General features: G+C 38.7%; 1 protein-coding gene across 1 annotated transcript; it reads left to right on the forward strand.

The window, feature by feature from the left end:
* Positions 1–27,517, forward strand: lmf2a (lipase maturation factor 2a). The gene is made up of 14 exons (XM_088647054.1): positions 1–227; positions 5,523–5,776; positions 6,972–7,000; positions 9,542–9,735; positions 14,625–14,803; positions 16,916–17,054; positions 17,993–18,127; positions 22,411–22,516; positions 22,909–23,005; positions 23,396–23,578; positions 24,869–25,037; positions 25,249–25,357; positions 25,511–25,619; positions 25,943–27,517. The coding sequence occupies exons 1-14, from the start codon at positions 134–136 to the stop codon at positions 26,282–26,284; spliced, it is 2,139 nt and encodes a 712-aa protein (XP_088503180.1). The 5' UTR covers positions 1–133; the 3' UTR covers positions 26,285–27,517.

Below are 27,517 nucleotides of genomic sequence, written 5' to 3' on the forward strand. Positions count from 1 at the left end.
GCGGTGACCAGGCGCATGTGCAGTACAGCCAGAGATTTTTTTTTCCTGTGCTGGAGAACTTGCAGCTCGAGCGACGTGTCTTTTGCTTGTTTTTCCAACGATAAACTATCAGTAGCAACGCATATACGCTAAAATGGGGGAAATTAGACTTCCAAGACATATGTTTCTTTGGAGCATGTCTGTTATTTACATGTTTGCGTTTGCGTCGCTTTATGTGCAGATACCAGGTAAGCATTTTTTGAAAAAGTATTATTTTTTATTTGCAGCGAAACGACCTTTCGTGGTAGATGCATTACAGAAATGTAGTTTATGCACGTGTAGCCGGGATATTGCATGGGACTATCATTTCCATTCAATAATGGAATGGGGCTTCATTTTAGTAGCCTTTCGAACAGTTTAAATCTATACAGTGATTACTCTAAGGAGTCGAGTTCATTTGTTCCAAAATACTGCAGAAGTTTCCGCCTTCACGCTTGGGTGTTTCCTTGTTCGGGCATTTTTAATTTGGGTATCCCATGCATGATTAAGTCACTAGTTTAGCATTTATACAGCTTGTGTAAACAGTTTGTATACATTTTGAGTTGCAATGCAGAAACAATGATGCGGCATGCTACTTCTGTTAGATACAAAACCAAGGACGTTTAATATAAAATTCGAATAAAATCCACTTGCTATGATTTACGGTAGCTTTAAACTTTTGAAAACCTTTATGCTTCTTTTTCTTCCGAAGTCTATGCAAAATCTTAAATCCTGGCTCAGATAGAGTGAAAACTCAGATAACTCGGCGTGCTTTGAAATGAACTGTGGCGGGTTTTTTTTTCCAGTTCCTTCTGGGAACGTTATGGTCAGAGGTCCAGGGCTCTTATTTTTGTTGGTCTGTCCATTTTTTAAGTTCTTGCCTACATAAGCAAATTAGAAAAAAAAAATACGTGGTTTTAAAAATTTGATCACGTGAAATAAACGTCGGATAAAGAACTTCTTATTTTACGCCACTTGAGATTGAATTGTTGCGATTTTTAAAGTTGGGGTTATCATTGCATTTTGGGTTTGTGAATGTGCAACGCTTAAAAGCTCTCAAATTATTTCAATTTAAATAAATTTTAGGGGCGCATCAGCATATGGGACAGTTGAGAGGTCTAATGAGATCTGATCTGCCTGAAATGTAACTATTTTTGCATGTTGATCATATAGTGTGTAATATTCCGGACTTGGCGGTTATAACTCTCTTAGCATTGAGATTTAACGAGAAGGTTAAGCGTGTGAACATGGGAGTTCAATTCCCGGTATTAGTTTTCTAGCGTTGTTTTTCGGTGCAAGTTTGTAAAGCACTGATACAGCTGAAAATACACCTACACCTGCATGTCATTGCTTTCGTTCAGGTGCTTAGTGCTTACGCTTACGCGGTGCGTGTGGTCCAGAGGCGCTGCAGGGATTAGGTCACGGTCACACTGTGGGTTCAGAGCCTATGATTACTGGTCCAATATTTCCAGAACCGGTCCTGGTGGCCCACCGGACCCGCTTGTTTTCCTTCCACCTGAGCTGTCCGTCACTGATGCTAGCTGATGCCTTCAATGATTCCCTTGCTCGTACATACATTTATCTGCCCGTTTCTGCAGTCCCAGTGCTTGATTTGAAAAATACTCTGCTTCACCAAACCGGCGTTAGTTTAAGTAGTGCTGACGTTTCATGACGATTTGTCTTGATATGAAGATTTACGTGCTTGCCCAACGCTTTTAGGGCTCGCAGTGTTCATGCAATTGCCTTAAAGCTTCTCAAACATCATGGCGTTGTTGAACTGCTCTTTTGAACGTTTATGCCAGCACTTATCACTTTAAAAACGGAAATGAACTTTTTAAGATTTTATTTGCAACATGGGATTCGCTGCTTTTCAATTGTTTTCACTTCCCTTTTTTTCCCATTCCATGATAATGAGAAAGCACCTTCTAATGTGTATTTTTGTTTGCCTTTCTGGCACTATGTGATAAGAACTGAAGATGGTGGTTGTGGTTATATAATAAGGAACATTTATCTGGTTTGATCATGTTGAATTTCCCTTCATTACTTAAGAAAAACATGATAAACGGTGTACATGCCTGAAGTTGGACCAGTGCTATCCATTCAGAAAGTCGGTCTTTACCTGGGAAGAGCTGCAGTAACCCAGAGGCCAACCTTGAAATGCAGGCTGGGACTTCACCCTGCATCACAGGAGGTCACACATACAGGGCCAGTTTAGGGAAACCAGGTTATCTAGCCAGCATGTCTCAGGAACATGGAGGAAATGGAGAACTCGAAATACAGAAAAATACAGAGGCCTGGGGCAGAACATGCATACTTCACACAAAATCCTCCTCATTCCTGAATCAAACCAAGGACCCAAGAGCTGTGAGACAGCAGTGCTATAGCCTACAAGCTGTCATAACAGGGCCACTGCTTGAAATTCTACAAATATTTAGAAGCATATAAATGCACCTTTTTTAGTGCAGTAATATGGTAAGGTTAAGTTTTTGGGAGGAGTGGTAGCACAGTGGCTAGCATTGCTGCTTCACGGCTCCGGGGCCCTAGGTGCAGTTCTGGACTGGTGCTGTCGGGGTGTGTGTGCTCTGCAATGGACTAGCATCTCACCTTGCAAGGATAGGCTCTGGTTCCCCTGTGACCTTGAGTTAGATGAAGTGGTTACAAAATAGACGATTTTTTATTAATTTTTTAAATTATTGGTAGATTGTTGTACATTAGAGCTGACACCAGTTAAGACCGCTGAAAGTTCATGCACAATTGGACAAGAAAGGGAAAATGACAGCAGTGCTGTTACGTGTTGAGTGTGGCATCCTCTTGGAGCTAAATATTCTCTGTTATGCAGGGATTGGGGAACACAGCACTTAGTCCCAAGCACTGATTTGTAACACATTACTTTTTCAATTGGGTGTTACAATAGCTGCCTGCCTGTGGTTCCTCACTCCATTGAATCACTTTATCTTCTCTGCCTGTTGTTCACAGTTCTGCTCAATTCCACCACTTCTGTTTTTTTTCCCCCCGGACTGCAGTGTAGTAGTATATGTGCTTTGGAAGTCCCTCTAGTACCAGACCTTTAATGTGTGTGCAGGACCTCATAAGAAGTTTTCTATGACTTATGGATGACGGGATGGATGGTACATTATTGTGTAGGTCTTCATATGGTCTGAGTTTTCTTCTGGCTTCACACTGTATAAAAATGTGCTCATGGCTGCTGCTTCCTGTGGGTTACTCCCAGTTCCTTGTTTTGTATATATGTCACCGTGGTAAACAAGTAGACCCATTAACCAGGAAACAAGTAAACTGTACAATATGTTTGTACATCTGAAGGGACTGCTCTCAATGATTCCTATAAACCTTTGCTATCAACATGGGTAGAATAATCTTGATTCCAAACTCACAGTGTTCACCGAAGAGTCTCCTGTATTTTCTGTCTTGGATGGCTGTAGTTTTCACCTGTCTTGTGCTCAAAACTGTATGATGGCACACTACATATCAGACTTGGTTGCTGTTGCATTTACTGGAAGACAAATTGCAGCTTCCAGTAGCAGGAAGATGTGCACATAGAGCTCTTCATTATGGAGCATTAACTGTGTGTAACACTGTCTTTCTGACCGATCACCAAATCTCCCAGTGGTGCTCTCGACTTGCCCATCAGCACAGTTCTGTGTACTTATGGATTCACCACTGTTTAAAATGCTAATGCTGGTCATCTGTTTTCTGCATTGATTAAACGGATGAGTTTCTCCTGACCCTTCACCTAAAACAGGAATCCTGAGAGCTGCTGGTCTAATCTGTGGCAAAGAGGCTCTTTGTCATCTTCTTGCCAGCTGTCCAAGCCAGCAGGGCTAGGCCGAGAGCCACGTCTGTGAAATATCAGATCCTGTACTTGAGAAACTTATTATGCAAAATGTCTGCCTCACACTGTCTTAACCGAACGCCAGAATATCTCGAGTTTTCTTTCAGTGCATTTTCAAGCACAAATTATACTCCTGCAAATCAGCTGTTTATGAAATGTGCTGTGCTGAAATACCCTGCCAGCCTTTTCTGAAGGAATGTTGCTAGTGCCAATTTGTGCCAGTTTACAACTGTACCGTGTCATTTTTCTAAACCTAAAACCATTATTGTGCCAGTATCAAAGATTCAGATATATATTAAAGGATGATTAGGAGGACTTGTTTACAAGATCATAAAACATAATTCATTTTAATTTTAATATTAAATGAATCCACAAGTGGTAGTTTGTGTTGCAAAGAGTTTTGCAACACTAGCTTTAATGTTAACATTACAGCTCAATACAGTTCTTTTAAATCTATATCCCATATTATCTTCTGTCTCTCTCCTACTGTGAATTAAGGGTATAATGATTTTTTAATCAAACTGTGATGTGCTTTTAAGATTTGCATTTTTATAGCATGCATCTGAATTAAATATTACAAGATTGGTTTGTATGGCCAGCAGAAACAACATTCCAGTGCATGTAGTGCATTGAACTGTATTGGTTTTATGATAGAAATGAGCAAGGCTTGCAGTGTACAGTCTGCTGCTTTCCAACATGTGTCCAGTATAGGCATGTCTGACTGAGATCGCAGCTGCTGTTTCTTGGAATCGCTTGCTTAAAGAGCAAGTGCTGACAACAGCTACAGTATGTTTCTGTTTGTGGAGGGAAAAAAATGCTTAATAAAATCTGTAACTCAGGTGACTGGTGTGCAGAAGCTGATTCATCATTAAGCTCAACAACATTGATGCATCAAAGAACGTTAATGTAACACTCAGTTGTAGAGCTTTAGTTGAGTTTTATAATGAATATAATATAGTTGTGTTTATATATATATAGTTAATATAGTTTTATAATGAATTTTATATAGTTGTGTTTGGCCTGCACCCAGAATTAACGTGAATTAATTCTTAACATGAATTAAAGGGGGCTGAATTTGAGTGCATAGTTAATATTGGATGAATGCTTGTCCTAAGGAAACTTTCTAAGATTTCTTCTGAAATGGCCTTTTCTGGCCGTAGCCCTGGTTGAATCTCTGACAACAGGGGTTTTCTTGTTTGTTTCACTTCAGGAAAGGGATAATGTAGTATTCTAATGTATAAATACCGTACATGCCACGCTTCCAACAGTGGTTACATTTCTGCCTAGTTGCACACAATCCTCTTCTCACCCACAATATAAAACTGCCCATATCTAGTGTTTAGCAGCATGGCCTAACATTCCTGCACCGGTAGTCAAACCGGAATTCAAAGCTGTTCAAACTGTGCTATTCTGAAACAGTCACTGTGTAGATGTTTCTTTTGCAGTCCAAAAACATACTGGTAGCTTAGTTGGCTTTTGGGAAAATTGACCCTGGTGTAAATGTGTGTGTCTGTCCTGTGATGGACTGTCCAGGGTGCATCATGCTCATTCCTTTTGTGCATTTTGCAAAAGGAAGCCACCGGCATCAATTTGGAGCTGCAACAGACAGTGACTTGGAATCCTAAATCTCGGCTCCCTCTCTTCCTCTCGCTAGGTCTCTATGGAAACGATGGTATCCTGCCCGCACGGTGGCAGATGCGATACACTGGGAAGTCTCTACTGGAGCAGCTCGGAGACTCGCCCACCTTGCTGTGGCTGGGTCCTCGACTAGGCCTGGACACCCAGCAGGGAATGGAGTTGATATGCCTGTTGGGGACCCTGCTAGCCTTTGGCGCAATGGTGTTGGAGCCACTGAGGGACAGCCTAATCTTCTTTTGCCTATGGGCCCTTTACCTCTCTCTCTACCAGGTATGTAACTCAAAACTAGTATAACCTTTTAAGGTTTCTTGTCACCTAGCTGCTAAAAATAAAAAAACAGGGCTGGTCCAGCTCAAGAGAGATTAGATAAGGGGCATGTCAGCAAGGCCCTGTTGGAAAGCTGTGCTGTAGATTTCTCCCCATGTTTGTGTAAGCTACTGAAAGCTTGCAGGTGATGTTTTTTGGTGAATATTTAGATATACCTTCTGGTCAGATTATCTTGATTTTACAGAAGCATTAGAATTCTCCAGTTATTTATTTAGAAAGTTTGTTGGGGGGGAGGAAATCTTATCTTCATAGGCTAACCAGTAACGCGTTTGACATTAACCGTGAAGGCAAAATCACATTATTCACTTTAATGATCCAATTAATAAAAAATAGCTTCTTATAAGCAGGCATATGCACAATTATGGTATAAATAAACCATGACTTCTACTATTTTTGTGCCCATTTGGTGGCTGGCCTATGTTTAAAATGACACAGTTTAACAGCACTGTGTGAGAAGGATGTCAATTGAAAGATTTCAAAGTATATATTTCCTGATACTATGCTGTAAAGCTGTGTACCATAGGTAATTTTCTAATTTAGTTTTATATGTACCCAGAGTGCCCTGCATTGAAATTATTTTCATTTTCTCTGCAAGATCCCCCCCAGTGATTTTGTTCTGAATGTCATCATCACCCTTAAAGGAGGAAAGCTGTGCAAATGAATTACGTATAAGAAGACACCAGAAAACTGTTTTCTGTGTATAAGGATACAAAGTGCACTAAGCTGGTCTTGACTTGTCTGGAAAAACACAAGCTAAAACACTGAGTAGAGGGGAAAGTCTGCCTTCAAAGAATGAAACAAGTATTGCCAAAATGGGTTTGAAAATAAGATGAGCCCTTATCACAGAGAACATTAAATGATCTATTTCCTATTTTCATTTTGATTTTAGAAATACGTATGCTTAAATAGCTAATGGATTGTATTTTACAAATGCAAATACTCATAATTGGTTTAATCTGGGATTGCATTTCAATAGGTCTTTTTGCACCATGACATGATTAAATGTTCACCTTAATTATATTGAATGTTAAATTACAATTAAGATTATTGTGCTTTATATTTGAATACTAATAACGTACATTTTAGTAGGTTTGCTTCATTGTTCTTGTCTTCTCATTGGCATCTATTTGTCTTTTAGGTTGGACAAGTCTTTCTCTATTTTCAGTGGTAAGTGATTTTTTTAAATAACACACAAAGTCTCAGTTAGTTCAAGATAGGTCAGTCTGAATTTAACAACAATGCTTTTTCAAAGGAAAAAAAATCAAAATGTAAAACTTAAAATTAGTGCTAAAATGTCAAAGTACATTATGACATTATCTGGAAGCACTGCAGATAAGTCTCCAGGAAAAGATTGTTCATTTTACTTTAACTTTCCTGGTACAATTTATTGTAGAATGTATTTTCAAGTTGGTAGTTGGCAGCTGTTCTGTCTCTCAGCTGCCAGTTCAATTGCAGACCACAAATGTCTTTCAACAGTTGACTGCTCCTGTCCTTCAAAACCTGAAGATTGTGCCTGTAGATTTGAAACTGTATCTGTCTGTGCTGTCCTCTATATTCCCATACCTGTTTGGTGTAGAAAGGCTATGGAAACACCTCTTTCCAGTGCAGTGCCTGTCGAACACAAGACAGTGGTGCTTTATTTTATACCAACAAGAAAAGATGGTATGAAAATGTAAAAAAGTAATCTTTTACTAGTCACAGCTAGCGACTACTAATAAGCAGTTTTTCTTCTTTTTGGCCCTGTGTTCTTTTTATACTGCTTTGGTATTAAATGTCCATTATTCAGCTCAAAGGTGGTATGTTTTTTTCAAGTCAAGCGTGACTGAAGTTGTATTATTCCTGAAATGTATTGAGTTCTTAATTGTGGCTTGAGTCCTGATGGGTTTTAGAATTCTGTTTTGGTAACCTACGCTTTCAATACTTGGAAGTGATTTTATCTAGCTCTAGGCAATGAAATGTCCCTTCTGTTCTAAAATGGCATCAGATCAACTGCAACAGGATGTTCTTTTCTGCCTGGTGGATTTCATTACTTTCCAAGGTTAATAAATTCCTTGATTTGTGAACTTTAAACCATGTTAAGACCGTGTATCTAGTCTACTCATACACCCTCTTTAAAGAGGCCAGTGACTATGCACCCAGTCAAGAACAAATGTTAATAATGCTAATTATTAAGAAGCAGTTACCCTGACATTTTACAGACATCACATTGTTTCATTATACTGGTTAACAGTTGTCCACAACAAGGTTGTAAATGTCCGCTGTGAGCTTCTCCTGATGTGCGTGGGTGGCCACCATTGGACACATCACAATCTGTACAGCTGTGGCACTTGGTTTGCACCAGTTTGCTGTTGCTTTTCTTTGGGATTTTGTCCTGTTACTTCATGGAGCCTGCCATGCTTTGTCCCGGCTCATCCAACACATGTTCCTTGGTGTTCAGAGCTGGTGAATAGGGCACTCATGGCCTAAGTGAGCTTGTGTTCTCAATTCGTGAGAAAGGTCTTTCAGGAGGAATGTTGCTCATTGGCAGGAACCCAAAAGAGGAGCAGCAGCTGAGATCCCAGCACTTGGATCCATGTTGCACCATGCAGTCAGGTTGCCACGAGGAGAGTTCTGTAGTAACCAAACATTCCTGGCCAGGCCATCGTACATGGGCCTCCCCATCTTCAGGTCTGTGTCACCATGACAGGCCTGCCATGCATTTAAAAAGTGGCTTGACTGTTCTTCCTTTTCTCGGCAACCATATTAGTCTGTCCGCCATTTATGTGTTCGGACCATTCTGTTCATTCAGCAGTCTTCTCTCTTTAGGGTATTTAGCACTGCTGTATGGTATCATAATAAATCCTGCCACCCTACCCGTCGATTCTGCAAGTAGTAGTTATCCTGCATAAGAGTTTAACTGACAATACGCAACTCCCTTCGGTTTTCACCTGTTAACGAGCTTGCTCTGCCCCCTTGCTTCATCTCACAGTAAAAAAACAAAAAACCTTCTAATAATAAGTCAGAAACAATACAGAATTCATATAATGAAACTTCACCTAATCCTGGAGCCTAGTCAAGCCTTTTCTAACAGGCTGATTTCCCAGACTGCAGTAAGCTCCTAACTGGTCTCTGGATAATATATCCATCAACACCGGTACATTTAAAATATACAGCCCACCCTTCATAAATTATGGTATATGAATTAGAATATTTTTAAAATACTAGGCCTAATATTAAAGTAAAATCTGGATTCGCACCTTTAGAGGATTTGGCTCCACTGTCAGCAAGCCCACCTGAGGTGTTGCTCCAACGTACTGATGACACAAAAGCATTGTTCACGTGATAAGCAAGGCATAAGGGTTTCTTTCCGTTTGTGTTTTTGTTTTAATTTTCATAAGGAATGCCATTGCCTGAATGATTTATACAAATAATTGAATGCTCATGCAGCAGCCAAAGTGCATCATGATCAGTCATTAATGGTTATTTAATTAAAATAATGCCAGCACTTTTAATCTGTGTGCAAAACCTCATGGAGGAGGGGAAACATCATGTAAACCCATGAATATGGCTCATTAGGGTTATTAACCTAGTCATAGACGTTTGTGCCGCAGTGCACTAGGAGGGGATTACATGTGTATATACTGTATAAAAAAAAGAGCTGAAATAAACCATTGTCTTCCTAGGTTTTCTGAAAATTGTATTTAATCATGTTTTTACAATTTTTTTCAGGGACAACTTGTTGCTGGAAGCGGGGTTCCTTACTATCCTTATAGCTCCTTTGAATCTCTTCAGATCAAGGGCAACCTTGAAGTACCATGACAGCATCACGTTCTGGCTGACCCGCTGGCTTCTCTTCCGCCTCATGTTTGCCTCTGGAGTCGTCAAACTGACAAGTCGATGCCCAACTTGGTGGGGCCTCACAGGTTACATAGTTTACATTTGTAACATCTTTAGCTGTTAAGCGCTGACATAGCAGATATGAAATCAATTCTTTCTGTGAATGTCAAATAAGGAGAAGCTGATACTGGGTTCATGACTCTCGAGAATGAGACGAGAACAGGGAGCAGGCCTTCATACTTATTTATTTTTTCATTTTTTATTGATGGAAAAGCTAAGGCTATATAGCAGTACTTAAGAGTTTTCACTTGGAGGAGAACAGCAACATCCAGACATGAACTGAGGTAACACTAGTGTGTCAGGTCTTATGAACATGATAAAAACCTGATGGCAGGTGAAATAACTAGACATTCTACATTGGTGGTTCCAGTTCTATAGGTGAGGGCTGGATGTGTTTGTCAGTGCAGATCGGGGTTTGTACAGATGCAGCCATTCAAAATGGGTGAGGTATTTCGCGGCATACCCCGGTGGGCGTGTCGCGGTGTCACGCGGTGTCACGCATCATTTGACGCTCTGCCGGAAACTATCCGGCGTCGCCTTGTAAAACCGCCAGGGGGAGCTTAACCTCTCATTTACAGCATTTGAGCCTTTAATTTTGAACTGTGTATTACAGCATGTTAATCATCAGTCATTAAAATGTTGGTATATTTTATGAAAGCAAGATTGCTCAGTTGGACAAAAGTACACAACCTACCTTTATCAGAAATATTTATGCATCAAAGCCTTTACTGAATAGTAATAATACTATAAGAAATATATAAATACTATATATTTCTAATAGTATTAATAATGGATGACTTTGAACAAGCTGTATACTCAAAGTATAATTTCTTTAGCACATTTGTACAAGCACTTGGAATCTGTCCAAGCCATACTTTGTCAGGCATTTTGTTTTACTTCAACGGGCATAAAAACTTCCTTGCTTTTAACAGGGCGTTTCATAATTTCTAACTACGAAAATGATTTAAAATGCGACACCTATCATTCAACTAGAGCTTAAAATATCACAAGGATCCTCAAGAGCACAGCAAAGAGTGTATTAAAAGACACTTGTATTTATCAACGCTTTCTTTTCCGTATACCAGATTTTATGGAACCACTTCAGAGGGGTGTCAGCCAGTCAGATTCCAGGAATCGGCACTTTAAAGGAAAAATACATCCTTAGCCATAGCCATAGACTCAAACTGCAAAATAAACACATACAGAAAGAAAGTATTTGTATTGTAATTGCAAATCCTGGTACTGTATGAGTGATTGGTATGACTTTCCTCATTACAAATCTCTTATTAGAATTTAAATTTCTCTGTAACTCCAGGTCAGAACAGAGAAAATGTAACTGCCTTAAGGAGTTTACGACTATGAAAAATAGAAGGATAAGCATGATACGTATGTCTTCTGTCATTTTCTAAGTCATGTTACTGAGCACCAAATCTTATTGAGAATATGAATCCATTTAAGGTTTATACCATTAAAGTAATGGTTTATTCCATGCTGAAAATGTTTGTACCAGACTTTTTTGAGGCCTGTTTAATTGTCTGAAGTCTGATGTTGTAAATTTAATTGTTAAAAAGATCCATGAAAATGTCACTACTAAAGTTAGCTGGTACTGTTGGTATTGTAAGTGGCAAGTAGAGCTCATATTTTAGATTTTGTGTAGTTGCTAGTGTTGAACTGTGCGTTGGATGCACATGAATTGAAGGAATGGGCAAACATAGCTGATGCGGATCCACAGAGCCAGCATATTAAGATGTTTATAATTAGAGGCAATTTGTTTAAATAACTAGGTATGGATACTGATGTGCTAGAGAGGTGGAAAGGCTGTTTCCTTAAGCCAGCACTATAAAATGTTTTATTCTCAGTGAGATGCTGCCATTTCATAGTGGGTTTCTAACACTGTGTATAGTTCCATCCACACAGTGCCTTTACTTCCATCCATTTCTAATCTCTTTATCCAGAGGATTTGGAGCCTATCCCAGTAAGCGACGGACACAAGGCAGAATACACCCTGGACATAGCACCAGTCCATCACAGGACAGACAGACACAAACACACACACACCAGGGCCAGTTTAAATCTAACCTCAGAACCTTTCTTTTCAGAAGACTTAGTGTCTGTATCTGCTTCATTTTCTAATTTTGGTAGCACCTCTATCTGCTTGTCTTTCTTATATGCATTTACTTTGTAATCTGTGGTCCTTTTATCTGTTTTTACATCTACTGTATTGCTTTGAGATGCCACCTTTAATGGTGATATATCAAATAAAGTTTTTTATTATTGTTATAGGGAAACATGATCAGATTTTCCCTGGTTCAGAAAAAAAGATCTAAAGTATACTAGTTTGTCACTCTTCTCATTCCCTTTGCTAAATGACTTTTCATACTAATCTGATCAATCTAACTGCCAGTTTTCTGTGCTTTCTCTATCCTGCTAGATTTGCAATTATTCTGAAAATTTTCATCTTGAAATAACTCATTTCTAAATACCCTTTTCACTGTTAACATCTTGCAGCAACTCTGCGACAAAATATACACTCTGACAGTTCATCCTGCTACCAACATTAAATAAAACAAATCTTAAGATTTCTATATTTATGTCTTTATTTAGTGGTTTCATTGGTGACAAAGGGAAATGTCTTTTATGTGTTGCGGAAAAAACTGACTTGCTTTAACAAAATATGTTTACAAATCCTTTCACCTGGCATTTTCGTAGTTAGAAATTATGGAACGCTCTGTTAAAAGCAAGGGAGTTTTTATGTCCGTTGCAGTTCTTTTGCAACATGAATATAATTATATCGTTATTAATTTCTTGAGATACGCGATTCCATATTATATTCCCTTTAATCAAATTCTAAAAGTATACTTGTTGACTCCGGTATCACGTTAGTTAAAGACTTCGAAGCTTACAATGTTTAGGGAGAAATGGAATACCGGTGTGTATGTTTTCTTTAAAGTACCGAGACCAGCCATATACTGTATGTTTAAGTTCCAAAATTAATATCGTTTATGGACTTCACACGCGTTGCAGTATGCTCCTATTCTTTTTATGCTCAGGCACTAAGTAAAAGGAGATGCTTCATATTGCTTGACTAATTTTAAAAACTACGTTATAAATGCAGACGCTCCCTCGGTGCGCTGCTCTGGTGCGCCGGCTCTTACGCAGTGCCTGTCTGCCGTAAGCGTTACAATATATATACCCAACACTGCTTGTACCCATCTGTCATGCAAATAAAACACCTTGAATTGAATTGAATTGAGGGGAGAGGGGGGGAATACTAAAGCCAATACTGGCTCAATGGGCTTTGACGTGCTAATGCGTTGGCTTAACAGTCCGGGTGTGGCAGGCTTCCAATGTCAACTCGACTCGATTGGAAGACAATGAACATATTTTAGCCCTAAATGAATTAATAGCAAACATGGTTTACATAAAATACATTTTTCCAAGAAAGTTTATAATAATACGATCTATAGTTGAAATCTGAGCCTACTTTAAAAATAAAGGAAAAGCATTTTCAGAGAGCAATCACGCTGTGTTTATGTAGAAAAAGCGATTAGGTTTATGAGCAATCTAATTACCTATTCGCTTAAAACGCTATATAAAATAAAGTTTATTTAGAGATGAATGATCAGTGTCGCAGTTTAAATTATGGGAGTCAGGAAACTAACACACAGCGCCACCGGATTTAATAATGCAATAAAAACGCTATAAAATAATGTGACTAGGCACAGAAAAAGTTTACAGCACAGTACAATAATAAATGCTGACCATGACTTTAGAAGCATAAATTACCTTACACTCAATTTAAACACAAGCTGTCTTTCTGTATGAACCTCTAAGCTGGTTCATACAGAAAATGTAGAAATGCATTAGCCTGATTATGATTAAAAAACACATAATTAAACACGCGTTTGCGATTTAAATCAGAACACGATTTAAATCAATATAAATGTTTATATTGTAATGCATACTGTCCAGCCTCCATTTCTCTATAAAAATTTACTCTGTTGGACACACACACACTAGAAGCAGGAACCGCTGTCAGAAGGGAAGATATGTTCAAATATCGCAAATATCGATCATGTTGCGATATTTTGAAATATAAAAGTCAATTGATTGTCCATAATATCGCTTACCTATTTTTTCAAAGAAATGTTTGTTAAAAGAAAAGTTCAGCACCAGCTGGATTCGAACACACAACCTGCCAGTTGGTAGTCACGCACCTAGACCAGTAGGCTACAAGACAGCTCGCATGAACAGGCAGGCGAAACAGCCCTACACAGCCCTGTCGCAGTACACGGATATAATCATACCGTTATTAAATTCTTGAGATACGCGATTCCATATTATATTCCCTTTAATCAAATTCTAAAAGTATACTTGTTGACTCCGGTATCACGTTAGTTAAAGACTTCGAAGCTTACAATGTTTAGGGAGAAATGGAATACCGGTGTGTATTTTTCCTTTAAAGTACCAAGACCAGCTATATACTGTATGTTTATGTTCCAAAATTAATATCGTTTATGGCCTTCACACGCGTTACAGTATGGTCCTATTCTATTATGCTCAGCTACTAAGATTTCCCTTCAGTGGTAAAATTCAATATGTACAACGGGCACAGTAAAGACGTTTACAGTAAGTCTTTCTACGACAGACCAACGGACCACGAGTGCCCCTGTCGGTCAACCAATCACGCACCGCGGTATTTTGCGTCATCGCGCGTCACGATGCACGACGCCGTAGCCAATTACCTCCGGTACGTGTCTGTACCGCGCACTTTGAATGGCTGCATCTGTAGTTAGCTGAAATGAGGTACCACTGCAGAGTTGCTCAAATGGCAAGTGGACTGAATTGATTTCAGGTAGATTTTCTTTTTCAGCTGCATCTCTCCACAGCTAATGAAGAATCTTGTGTTTTGCAGCTCTAACGTACCATTATGAAACCCAGTGCATCCCTACGCCTCTTGCTTGGTATGCCCATCAGTTCCCAATGTGGATTCAGAAGCTGAGTGTTGTCGGCACTTATGTCATTGAGATAGCCATCGCGCTACTCTTCTTCGCACCCATCAGGAGCCTGAGACTGGGTGCATTTTACTTTCAGGTATGTAATACGCCTCCCTGTCTCCGTAACAGTGCTTGGAAATGTACCGTCTGTAGAGGGACCTCAGAAACCCTCTGGAAAAAACTTTCTTCGGGATCTCTTATGAATCTCGTTTAGTTCATTTTTGATGTTGTGAGGTTATTTCAGTAAACATTGTTTTATATAGTGCCTTTAAAAACAAGCTGTAGTGACACTCCCCATATGGCTATATGTGGATATACATTACATAAAGTTTATGCAAAGTTTAGTGAAGCAAGCTGTTTAGCGCAAGCTGTTTAGCTGTTTATACTACACCAATATACTGTAGCTGTGTCTCAATTAACCTGCCTGGTGATATGTGTCAAAAGCTGCTCAAATGTACAGATAAGACAGGAGAACTTCCCTGTACAAGTTTCTGAATGAAAGGTTATCGTATACAGTATATGCCAAACAAGCATCTTATAACTTAAGTCAAGTCTCTTGGCTTATTGACAAAGACGTTCTGGGCGCAAAGCCAACTATGTGAAAGTTAGCTGCAGCGGTACTAAGCTATTGCAAAAATGTTAGTTTAAACAAAAGAACAACCTTTTATTTCTTCAGTGTAAAGAAAACCCCCAAAATTGCTATTATGATTTAAAGTGAAATTGGAAATAATCTCCAGAGTATGGGGATGCAAATCTCATGGAAGTTCAGAGGCAGTATTGCAAGGTGGAAGCACCTCATCAGCAGCAAGAATAAAAGGGCTTGATTAGAACTGGCATAAAATACACGTGAGATGAGCCACAGGAGTTCTGGAACAAGGTTTTATGGATACATGAGACCAAAATGAACATCTATAGAATGATGGACAGGCTAAAGTGTGGAGAAAAACAGGAACAGCCAATGACCATAAGCATACCACTTCTTCAGTAAAGCATGGTGGAGGGAGAATCATGGCTTGGGCATATCTGTCTGATTCCAGAACGGGCTCACTGGTCTTTATTGATGACTTCAGAATTCAGAGATATTAATGAATTCAGAGATATACAGCAGATCCTGTCTGCAAATGTAAGAAAAAAATGGCACTAGACTTATTGGGCGGCAGTTCGTTATGCAGCACGACAATGACCCGAAACACATTGTACACAAACACAGGAGTTCATCAGACAGGAAAAGTGGAACATTTTAAACTGGCCAAGTCAATCACCAGATCTGAAACTAATTGAGCGTGCCTTTCATTTGTTCAAAATGAGACAAGCAACAACTTAAAGAGGCTGCAGTTCAAGCCTGGCACAGCATCTCAAGTGAAGAAACAAAGGGTCTGGTGATGTCAATGGGAGGGAGGCTCAATGCAGGTATTGCAAGCAAAGGAATTTCAACAAGATACTGACCTTTTCACTTCTTTCGTGTCACAATACGTCTTAAGGTCACCTATGTTTGGGGGGACTGAACACAACATGTGCTTTGGTTGAAAAATGATTAATTGTGTTTTCACAATCGTCCTAAAAATAAAAGGCGACCTTCTGAACCCTGACTCTGGAATAATTTGTTTTATGTGAATTTCAATTTCTTGCGTATACATTGAAGACATGCCAATTTTAGGTTCTTGTCCCTACTTTTGGAGGGCACTGTATATAAAATTACACGAAACAAAAAAGGTGGATATAAAATGTAATTAAAACTTGCTTAACTAGTTTAATTGAAAGTACTTACAGCAGCGACAGTACAGAGGTCTGTGGGAAATATATTGACTGTGGTAGTGAAATAATCTAAATATAATTCTTATGAAGAAAAAAATGGCAAAACAAAATGGAAGCCAGTGACAAATTTTAGCCACATGTCATCGTCATACTAGTCATACTACTGTATGTAACCTATGTCACAAAGGCATAATAAATTATAACTTTCAAACAAAGGATCGAGCAATGTTGGAGGTGGTAGTCAGACTGGCTAAATAGACTTTTTTCAGAGTCACAATTGATGAAGAGGTTGAGCATAAAGAGTATGTTAACTATAGCTCACTCTTTGCTCGCTAAACACTGTACAGCTCTACTGTAGAGACTGGATAAAGAAAGGGTCCAACAAAGCAAGTTCTTCAGGAAAAGATTTCTCCTCTCTTTTGTACTTACTTTGGATTTTTGGTCGATTTTGTAGGTTCTTCTTCAGGTGTTGATAATACTAACCGGAAACTACAACTTTTTCAACCTCCTCACCATTGTCCTGTGTTTTTCCTTGCTGGATGATGACCAAGTTAACTCATGGTGTGGACATGGCAAGAAGAAGAAGTACAAATGTGAGCAGTTTTATTCTTATCTGTGTTTGTTTAAAGCAGCTTTTCAATGATGCAGTGAAGGGCAAAATAAAGTTGAAGTAGAAAGGAATTAGATAACCTGTCAGGATTTTACAAGCAGTGAAAAGTATTCAAATGTGGTCTGGTCTGCATTATTTTCAGGGCTATAGGAAAGTGCTAACCAAGCCAGATGTTTTTTTTTTTTGTTTGTTTGGATTTCAGGTATTTATCATTAACTACTGTTTCTGGGCATCCTAATGGCGCAGTGGTTAGCATTGCTGCCTCATAGTACTGGGTTCACTCATGGGTTCATTTCTGGGCCCAAGGGTACTATCTGCGGGGAGTTTTCATCTTCTCCCTGTGTTTTTGTGGGTTTGCTCTGGGTGCTGTGGTTTCCTCCCATATTTAAAAGACCTAACCTGGTAGGTTAATTGTCCTCTGGGAAAAGTGGCCCTAGTGTGCGTGTCTGTGTTATTGTCTGCCCTGTGATGGCCTGGTGTCCTGCTTTGCACCAGTTGCTTGCTTGAAAGTGATCAAGCTGGATGGATGGATGTACTGTTTCATTAGCACTTGCCTTTGATCCTTATGTTTGATTTGTACAATTATTGTATTTTGAAATAGAACAAATTATTTGCTTAAACTTGAAGCAATTGAATTAGGTGTTAATCTGTGGACAGTTTGAAGGGACAACCAACCTACTAGGTTCTGTCACCCTCTGAAGCAGTCGATCTGCCCCCTTGTGTTTCTGGATGAAGTACCATTCCTAAACAAGTACTACAGTAAATGCTTTGCGGGTTTTCCCCCTTCACTGTATATATGCGTTCATAGTACAAGGATGAATTTTGACTGAAAGAGAAGTTTTCAAATTGTTATGATGTATGTGAATCTTTTAAGCCAAACACTACACTTTTGTGTTTTGTTTTTTTTTTTACTTTTTACAGCCTGGATGCAAACACTGTTCTATTGGGGAGTACTTCTAATTGAATTAGCTGCCTACGTATTGATTATATACTGGACTGTGGTGTATTTTGAAATTCAGATCAACTGGGAACAGAAAAGTGTATCATCAAAGACGGGTAAGGATTGTCTGGGTTGCTATCTGCCATTTAAGTAGCTTTATCATGATGAAACAAATGCTTCCAGTCGTAGTGCCATACAATTTTTGTTGGTTTCTCCAGAAGTTTTCTTGAATTTAAAAAACAATTTTTGAGATTGTGATCCAAACATCATATTTTTTTACCAGGCAATAATTACAGATCCAGCCATTCAGAATGTGTGGGGGACACAGACTGCACTACTTTGCTAGGTGGAGCAGTGAAAGCTTTACGTGGCATGTAGAGAATTTAGGCTTTCACCAGAAAACGCCTGGTTTCAAATTCCAAAAGTTGTATACTGTTCAGACTTTTATTAATTTTAAACTGTATAATGTAATACATACCTAATGTACACACAGTACATGGTAGTAGTAGCTAAATATATAAAAGTACACAAAAGTATTCCACCTTCTTCATAAATATTTCATGCATCAAAGTCTTACTGTGGTTATGGTTTTAACATGCTTGTTCTACCATTTTACCTTTTTATGAAGTACAGTATATAAACTTTATAATGTTTTATCCTTTTCTAATAATATGTAGTAAGAACACCACTTGCTGTTATTGTAAAAAGTTGTACTGATTTAATACCACTTGATGGTAATATTAATATGGAATTATGTAACTGAGCAGCTCAAAGATCACAAGTGGATGTTTTGGGGGAAAAAAAAGTTTTTTTAAAAAACTTTTATCGTCCTTATAGTGGTAATGGACACCCAGGCGGTTCAAAGCCCGATCAGAGCATTACTTTTGGTTTGTTTGTTACATAGCTGAATGTATCAAAATAGTCCACTATTATAGCTTGTTCTGATCGCGTTGTGCCTCTTTCAAGTTTACATCCAAATTGAAAAAATCGATGTTTTGTCTTAATCCAAATTTCAGCAGCCAGTAATCAGCCAACAATTTAACTTTAAATTGTATATTGTACTGTACAGTACTGCGCAGTCCAAAGACTTACTGGGAGGTTGTTTCTAGCAAAATTGGCTCCGGCGTTAGTGTGTGTATCTGGATGAATTATTATAAGTGATGATTTCGTGATTAAGGATTTCTTCATGGAATTCTTGTAAGTTAAACAAAGGAGGGAAGAAGGAAGGGTTATTTTTGCAATCGCCAGTAACCAGAGAACAGCTTATCAATATGTTGAAACCGTACCATGACGGTGAAGACAGACGTGTTACACCTTTAAGTGACCCAGCCACTGTCGTTTACTATGTTGTGACAATATTGTGTGGCTCTGCGGGAATTTTTCTGTAAACTGAAGAGTTATAGAGAAGACGCGTTGAGTCTTGTCTTTTCAGTTTGGAATTAACCTTTAGAGCTATATTTTTTACATAGCCAGATGTGTAAAAATAGTTTATTATAGTATGCTGTGAATGCGATGTGCCTCTTTCAGGTTTACACCCAGATTAAGAAACTGTATTTTGTCTTAATACAAATTTCAGCAACGAGTAATTTAACTTTACATTTTTTGATTAAGAAAAAATATTTCACACATACTGTACTGCAGTGGCTTTGAAACCATACGGTATCATACTGTATGTAGAATATATTTATACAGTATACGAGCTCACTGCTGTTCATTGCCTTGTGCGCTACTGTTTCAGTATATCTGTGAATCTGACTTCATGGGATTCGTGTTAAACAGCGGGAGGTGACAACCAGGGGGGGTTGATTATACTACAAATGAGTCCTTGAGGCATATCGTCCAAGTTTCAGAATCAGAAAAAAATAAATCTTTGAGGAGTTTGCATGAGAGAAAAAGGTACCTGTTCAGAAGTCGTGTACTGCGCAAAGTAGGTAAATTTGACAAGCAGCTAATGTTGCTTCAATAATTTAAAATCTATCTGACTGTACTGTAGCTCTCATGTAATGGGGCAGAAGGTCACCTTGCTCTTATAATGGCTACGTTAGAGTTTGTGTGTTAACACACTGCACCCTTTTGAATGGATTTTTATCACCTTTATCACCTTTGTCTGTCTAGGGCATGGAGGTTGTATCCCTTCCTCAGTTTAACAGGTGATATGTCCCCAGTAAACCAAGAGACTAAAACACGTTATCGATAAAACATATCGATAAATGCCATGATGGACACCACAATTACCCGTAATACAAATTGTACCTTGAAACCTGTAATACAAAGGACCACTATAAACTAAAACAACCCCAAGTGCAGCACGCGTAAACCAAGGAAAAAATATCGACTCTGCAAAACAAATCAAAGATCCTGCACAAGTCACCAAATATGCTACATTCCCACTGTAGTTATTGGCAATGTGAAGCTGAAGTTTTGTTAGAGAAAATCAGTGACATGTCCCTGCCTAATTTAGACGTTGCATGACTTTAAAAGTTCTAAAACAAGTTTTAGACAGTTAAACAACGCATATTATGCATGGAAAGCGGGTGATTTTTCTTTCTTGTGATAAGCTTAGAATCTTTGTGAACGTTGTAGGTTAAATAATTTTTCCAAAGTAGCACGAAACGTATACACAAAAAATCACTTCTCTTAAAACCAGGAATTTAAACCAGGAATTACTTGGCTAAAGCATAACTGTTGGGAATGTGTATTGATGGAGAGTGAAATTACAGCCCACTTATAGCCCTGTTGCGAGGTGATAATGCGCTCGCTGGCTGGCACGAAACAATCCCTCCATTCCGAGTATTCTGGAGATGGTCTTAATGTTCATTCATTCATTTTATTACTGAAAGACCTGCAGATCTCCTTCACACCACAGGGAGAGGGGAGAATGTGATTTTTTTGTGTGCAAAAACGAGTGTTGTGTTAACAAAAAAATTTTAAATGTTTAATTAAAAAGTAAACAAAAAACCTACAGCTTACACAAAGATTCTGATGACGAGGGAGAAAAATCACCAGTTTCTCTTGCATAAAAAGTGTTTAACTACGTAAACCCATTTTAAGTCATGCCATGTCTGATTTAGGCTCGTTCTTGTTTCTTATTTTTGATTTTCTTTAAAAATTAAAAGGATCAGTTGCATATCAAGCCATACAATATTATGTTAAAGTAACATTATAGTAACGCCAGCAGCCATATCACCCTGCAACTCACAAATTGGCAGCCCATTGAAGCTAAGCAAGTGTGAGCCTGGTCAGTACCTGGATGCGAGACCTCCTGGGAAAAACTAAGGCTGCTGCTGGAAGAGGTGTTAGTGGGGCCAGCAGGGGGCGCACACCCTGCGGTCCATGTAGGTCCTAATGCCCCAGTATAGTGAAGGGGACACTTAATTGTAAAAATGTGCCATCCTTCAGATGAGACGTAAAACCGAGGTCCTGACTCTCTATTGTCATTATAAATCCCAGGGCGTATATCTTAAAGAGTAGTGTCGTAACCCTGGCGTCCTGGCCAAATTTAGCAATCATGGCCCCCTGATAATCCCCATCTATGAATTGGCTTCATTACTCTGCTCTCCTCCCCACCGATAGCTGATGTGTGGTGAGCATTCTGGCGCACCATGGCTGCCGTCACATCATCCAGGTGGATGTTGCACATTGGCGGTGGTGGAGGGGAGTCCCCATTACCTGTAAAGCTCTTAAAGCGCTATATAAGTCTAAGCAATTATTAATTATTATTACATTTTTTACATTTTTGAGAGACTTCAGAACGCTTCAACTGATGCATAAAAAATGTAGCATAATGTGTTCTCGTGTTATGAACTCTTACAACTGGGATCTGCTTTATTCAAACTAAGGTTTCTAAAAATGCAACCAGGTACTAGATATTGTTTAAATAAAAGCTGTAAAAAATTTCACAAATCGTGATTGAACTGGTTTTTACTCCCACTGTTGACAGTATTCACGTTTGCTCATTCACATTTTTATTTCATTATTATTATAATTTAACTTTAAATATGCTGTGATATATATAAAAAAACAATAAATAATTGTTGGTGTGCATAATATTTACTCTTATTTTTTAAAAAGGAGTCTTTGTTAGAAGAAAAACCTGTACCCTAAGCAGGAATTGAACTCAGATCTCCTAAATGGGGACCTTTCCACCAAATCCTCTGCACTATTTTATATTTAAATACTTAAATTAATATCATTATTAATTTATTTAGTTGTGTGATTCCATATTAATGTTCGATATTAAGCGGATTTAAACATGCACAGTAGAGAGATTAAATGAAGCAATCGTTTATCATTTAAACCCAGTATGGGTTGCACATTTTGAATGGCGACATCTATAAGTTTGAAGATTTTCTTAGATAGCGTGAATGATGAAACCTGTATTTGTGCTTTCTTTCTGTAGCATTCACCTATCATGAATTTATCCACTGGTTAAAGCTGGTAACCATTCCTACCATTTGGATGGGAGTCCTCTCCCTTACCTGGGAACTTGTCACAGCCATGTTCAAGTAAGTGTTCGTCTTTCTGTGAGCGGATCAAAAGGATGATTATCATATTTGGAAAGGAAAATAGTTGGTATAATATTCAGTTGATGATTTTTAATAAACATGATCTTTTTTGACCATATTAGTTTAAAGGAACAAGTAATAGGTTTATTCTATGCTGAAAAGAAGAAGAAAGAAAACACAACGTTTCGGCCGTTGAGCCTTCTTCAAGTGTTCCTTTGCAGCCTACGCATGCTGACGCAGCTACCCACCTAGCTATATTAGTTTAAATATTTTTATATCACTAAAAACACACAAAGTAACTTAATGGCATAAAAATATTTTTTTGAATTACATATGTAGATGTTTTCAAGTGGTTTTGTAAGGAAAGCCCTGTGTTTTTTTTTTGCCTTCAGGTGTGCTAGTGTTCGGGGGTTTTTCTGGAAGCTGTGGTCCACTATTCAGTGGGCAATATTTGCCACTGCTGCTGTAGGCATGTTCACAGTTAGCCTGGTAAGAGAAGCTATTACTTATATAGTCACGTTCCACTGCTCACATTTTCAGCCTTTGATGATTAATGGCCTCTGCACTTCACCATTAAGAAAACTCATCTAGCTGTTTCTTTGGTCTCCTTTTCTTCTCCCCTCTCGTTTAAGACCGTTATTTTCTCAGCATTAAAAAAGAAACATCAGTAGCCCAACGCTGTTTAAGATGCATTAACTGTTAACATGATGTACATTATTTGTCTTTTTGTGTTTGAGGAACATAAAATACTTCTATGATGATCTTAACATTTTAAATCAGGGTGAAGTTTAATTATTTACTATGATTAGTGTTTTTAATAGCAAATAGGATGTACTCTTAATCTGTTTTATACAATTTAACTTCTTTCTTTGTTTGTAGGTTCCCTATACGTTCATCGAATATGATGCCAATAGCAGGTTGTGGCCAGGCATCAGAAAGGTGCATGATGTTGTTGATCGCTACCAGCTAGTGAACTCCTATGGGCTTTTCAGGAGGATGACTGGGGTCGGAGGTCGTCCGGAAGTGGTGATAGAGGGCAGTCTTGACAAAGAGACGTGGACAGTAAGTTGTTTGATAAGGACAGCCGTGCATGTTTGTTTGAGAACATGAAATCGTGTTCCACATCGTTGAAATATAATTACGCTACGTCTATCCTATGAACAACCAAATACTTTCAAGGAGCTTGTCTGTCAAAAGTTTTTATGATCATAGTGGTAGAGCAGTGTTTTTCGCTAACCCTAAATCTACAGATTGATGTGCGTTTTCATACAGAATTGACGCCTAAATTTATCTGCAATGCGTGCTTTTTTAAAAAAAAACTTCAGTTAGTTGAAAAGTATAAAAGAAGATGGAAAATGCCACTGAAATGTAGATAAAGCATAACATAAATAACATGGATAACGATCAAGTACAGATGTTATAGGAATTCCTTTAACTAATATTTCTCACATGCTGTTCAGATGTCACCCTTTTTAAACACATTTAATGGTGTGTGTTTCAGTGCATAGTGGTATCAGTTTTGCACCTGCAGTACAGTCCCTGTTTTGCTGAATACAGTCTCATCCCAGGTTGTTTAGAACAATTGTTATATGTAAAAAACATGAACACATTGTAATTTGAAACCATACTGAATGACTGAATTTAACTGTTATTTCTTAAATTGAGTTGAAGGGAGCTTTTACATAGAACAATTCAACAATTTTTCAACAACCCTCCCTCACTCGGGTGTGTGGAATGTTAAAGTTGAAAGTTAATTTGTGTGGAACAGTCAATGTTTGTCGGAGTCCATGTCTTTCCCACCTCTGTCTTATAAATTGCTCAACTGATAAGATTCTAGACAGAAATAGGGGAGCGTATACTTACAAAGAAAGCTAAAGAGTGTTCTTAAAGTCTACAAACATGATGTAACCTTAGTTGTATTTTTTAACCTGAATGCAAGAGAAATCTCAAAAATACCAGAAAAGCAGAGATCGCCCAAGACCAAGGTCGAGAGCTTTCTGGTTTGTACAACAGGTGTACCAAAAAGTGCTTTTTTATTCACAACCTGACTCTGTTTTCAGTTGTTTAAAATGCAGTCTGCCTATTATGTTATAATGTGTAGCTGCTATCTTGTGTCACATCCTTCATGCTGGAAACCGTAAGCTTTTGAAGGTTTTTCAGGTACACAACAGCCTCAAAAACTGTCTAAAAACCACTGCAGCTATAAGCTATGAGATGACTTTTTTTTAAATGAGTGTGGTGGTTTTTAAACACGTATTTCAAAATAGCGATTAAGTGTTCATCAATCGGCAGCCATAGTAATATCCTGGTTATGTGCTATCTTGAGCTTCCTCTCCCCCCCCCTCCCCACAGGAAATCCAGTTCATGTATAAGCCTGGTAACATCAGCGCCCCTCTCCCGTGGGTGACTCCCCATCAGCCGCGACTGGATTGGCAGATGTGGTTTGCAGCTCTCGGCCCTCATACACAAAGCCCATGGTTCACAGCTTTGGTCCATCGCCTTCTACAAGGGAAGAAGGATGGTGAGTGTGGCCAGCACCAGTAAGGAGTCCAGAGCTTGCCTGTTCTTGTGGCTGGTTCAACAGCGAGTAAATAACGCAGCGACACTACAACATTGGGTTTGCTCCCATAAAAAAATGACAGGACAGGAAAAAGGAGACTGAAGAGGTCTTAACATAGGCAGCTATGTCACTGTGCCACTGACAATTTGTTGTCTTTTCTTCTGCCCAAAAGTGATCAATTTGATACAGGTGGATGAGTCTCAGTACCCTTTCAGCCAACAGCCTCCAGCATTCATCCGGGCCAAGCTTTACAAGTACTGGTTCACTGAAATGAGTGATGGGTGAGTATGGCAGACTCATCTCTTATTTTACTGCTGGTAAAATAAGAGATTCAAGCACAAAATGTCATTAAGACTTTTGAAATGGATTCAAAGCCATTTCTACTGCTGCTCTGAATTCAAACATGAAAACAATTTTTCTGACCTTGTTTGTAGGCCCAATCCACAGAATTGGTGGAGAAGACAGTTTGTTGAAGAATTTTACCCTACAGTGTTCCTTGGGGATCCCACATTAGATGCAATGCTCAGTCAGTTTGGACTGAAGGTAATGTCTTTAGACTCTTACAGCTCAACAACATATAGTCGAATTCTGCTGGAGGGGATACTGTGCCATCTGTGTGTCTAGGCCAAACTGAATGAGCTATTTTGAAGCAAGACAGCTGCAAATCACATATGTTGCTTATTATAGTTCTGAAGTTTTTGCCCAAAATATCTTCATGGCATTTTTCTGAATTTTATTGTTCTCTCAACACAATTGTTGATCTAGTTCGATTTACAGTTAGTTTTGGTATTATTTTTGCATAAGCCTGCAGTGAGCTCAGAGAGGCCTGGGTCAGTTTAAACATGGCGGTTTCCTTTTGTTTTAAGGACAAGGGACCTTTGAAACGCACCATGGATGCCTTTGTTCCAGTTGTCCTGCGACACGTTCGTGATTATGTCCGATCCCTGACGGGGCCCCAGGTCCTGTGGGCCCTCTTCCTCACTGGAATAGCCATCTGTCTCCTTAAAATGCTCTCTGGCAGAACTCCAAGAGGCAGCAAACCAAAGTCTACCGTTAGTGAAAGCAAACCCAAAAAGACTAAGGACACGGCGGGTGCTGCGGTGAAAAAGGATCAGGGGAAGAAAAAAGAGGACTTGACTGCGAATGATGGAGGGAATTCAGAAGAGCAGATGGTAGATTCAGAGAAAAGCACCAAAAAAAGAAAGTGATGGTATTTGGCTTCGTCCCTGATAATGTCCATTCTTCATGCAGTGGAAAACAGAGGTCATTCCAAAGTGCCCTTAAAGGATTCTTTTAGAACAGTCACTCCAAAGCTTTTCTCAAGCCCCCCAAATGTACCAAATGTACTTTTTTCCCCCATCGAACATTTTCTAGACTTAAACGACCTTGGTTGATTTTTCCTGTGTTGTGCTGTAATTTTCAGAATAAGTACCTCGAGTAGCTAGAAGAAATGTTCAGCTAGGCATTTCTCTCCATCTTCAAGGGGTAAAATCGTTTAGGCCTTTTAAAGCCCACATCCTTGGTGTTGCAATTTATTAGAACCAAAGTAAAGAAACAAGTGGCCAAATGGCTATCTGAACCTGCTGTAGTGCTTTTTATTTAATTAGGGGTAAATTTTCTAACACATCCTGGCAATAAAGGGACTTGTTTTCATTGTTAGAACTGCAGGATTATTTCACATTTTTTAATGTTTTTCCCTGGTGAGTTTTTGTCACGTTTGTTGAACTGTAGGATTCTGAATGGTGGGCCATATTTTGTTTCTTAGATTGTCATTTTAAATCTAAACTAAGAAACCCTTTTGTATTTTCTCCTACATACCGTGCTTTCTTCATTTAGTTTCAGAATTTTGAAGGTTTTTACAAAATGTTGTAAGAATACAGTAAAAGTACATTTTCACTACCGTGCTTTCTATATTATGTAATGGATTTTATGATCTTCACTTTCCTAACCTTAAACATATGCTGTAGCTGTTAATTTCTAACCCACTGAGAGCAAATATTTTTTCCTGCTTTGTGTTCTGCTTTGTGTTCTGATTGTGGTTGAGTATGGCAACAAAAAAGTATGCATTCCATTTTTTGTTTTATATTGGATTGAGTTGGCAATTAAATGTATTGAATGGTAAATTAAAAGTATTCCCAAAATCCCCAGGTTTTGCTTTAGGGCAGTGCTACTTACACTCTGTTGCGTTGCTTTTGAAGTTCTCTTTACACTGTGTATAAACTTGTCTTATTCAGTGATAAATGCCTACAAAATATTCAAGTGTTTTTTGCTTAAGACGGTACCTTTAATTTCAGTGCCAGTGAATGAAATAGTGCCACCTGGAGGACACTTGTGTATACCCCTGGGAATGTAATGAAATAATATGTCACTTTATTAACAGTGGTCATCACTTTGAGTTGCACTAAACAAAGGCTTAAAAAACCAGTTCGCCTTGGACTGCC

Source organism: Lepisosteus platostomus, chromosome 9 (genome assembly GCF_059453375.1).
Source record: "Lepisosteus platostomus isolate fLepPlt1 chromosome 9, fLepPlt1.hap1, whole genome shotgun sequence".
NCBI classification, from domain to species: Eukaryota; Metazoa; Chordata; class Actinopteri; order Semionotiformes; family Lepisosteidae; genus Lepisosteus; species Lepisosteus platostomus.

Coding starts and splice junctions, on each gene's coding strand:
- lmf2a (XM_088647054.1), top strand. CDS start 134: ATGGGGGAAATTAGACTTCCAAGACATATGTTTCTTTGGAGCATGTCT. Junction 18,128..22,410: donor AAGTGTATCATCAAAGACGG/GTAAGGATTGTC, acceptor TTCTTTCTGTAG/CATTCACCTATCATGAATTT. Junction 22,517..22,908: donor CTTGTCACAGCCATGTTCAA/GTAAGTGTTCGT, acceptor TTTTGCCTTCAG/GTGTGCTAGTGTTCGGGGGT.